Genomic DNA, 838 nt, shown 5'->3' on the forward strand with positions numbered 1-838 from the left:
TCAGCGCCTGGGTTAAGAACCGGGTAGGAAGGGGGAGCCCCAGGAGCAGCGGTTCCCTCTGGATTGTGCTGAGAAAACCACAACTCCAGTTCGTCTGAATTAAAAACAATCGTTTTCCAAAAGCAGCTGATGTTTTCTGACGGGGTAACGTGCAATAACCAATGGTTTGGGGCTGTCACGGCCCAGCAGGCAGGTTAGGGGAGGAAATAAAACAAAAAGAAGGGAAAAAAGAGGAGAGTTTGATGGATTTTAGAGGAGACAGGCCTAGTGCGACTTCACCGATACCTCCCCAAGTCTATTGGGGGCTGCCCCCGCCTCTCCCTACCTCCGATCTGCCACTCCGGACAGCCCATGCACCGCAGCTGCACACTCAGCGACTCCATCTCCTGCACAAGCCGCACCAGAATGGTCTCATTAATCCATTGAGAAAGAACCACGGGAAAATTCAGGAGGTCAGAAGGATGGAAAGGTTACAAACCCGCCCAGCCCTGAGCTGACATCCTGCTCATCACGGGGAAGAGGCTTCTAGGAGAAATACTGGAACAGAGGGAGGAGTTAAAGGAGAATCCACTGAGAAAGAACCACGGGAAAATTCAGGAGGTCAGAAGGATGGAAAGGTTACAAACCCGCCCAGCCCTGAGCTGACATCCTGCTCATCACGGGGAAGAGGCTTCTAGGAGAAATACTGGAACAGAGGGAGGAGTTAAAGGAGAACATCAAGTGGGGCAGGGTTTAAAGGGCCCTTTAACACCTCCTAAAAGGGCAGAAAATTCAGTGTGGAGGAGAGGGGAAAGCAAATCCCAGCGATGAGAAGAGCCCCCCCTCCATCCAGAGGATT

The 838-nt window shown here is 52.1% G+C and overlaps 1 protein-coding gene across 1 annotated transcript in view; it reads right to left on the reverse strand.

The window, feature by feature from the left end:
* The window catches only part of TMEM209 (transmembrane protein 209), a gene marked incomplete at both ends in the record, with an annotated part of 6,184 nt that overhangs the window by 2,514 nt on the left and 2,832 nt on the right, over positions 1 to 838 (reverse strand). Inside the window, one exon of the mRNA XM_010144513.1 lies at positions 326 to 422. Within this exon, the coding sequence (XP_010142815.1) occupies positions 326 to 422 (97 nt within the window). The remainder of the gene's footprint in view (positions 1 to 325; positions 423 to 838) is intronic.

The sequence above is a fragment of the Buceros rhinoceros genome, unplaced genomic scaffold, assembly GCF_000710305.1.
Source record: "Buceros rhinoceros silvestris isolate BGI_N320 unplaced genomic scaffold, ASM71030v1 scaffold11091, whole genome shotgun sequence".
In the NCBI taxonomy this organism is placed as follows: Eukaryota; Metazoa; Chordata; class Aves; order Bucerotiformes; family Bucerotidae; genus Buceros; species Buceros rhinoceros.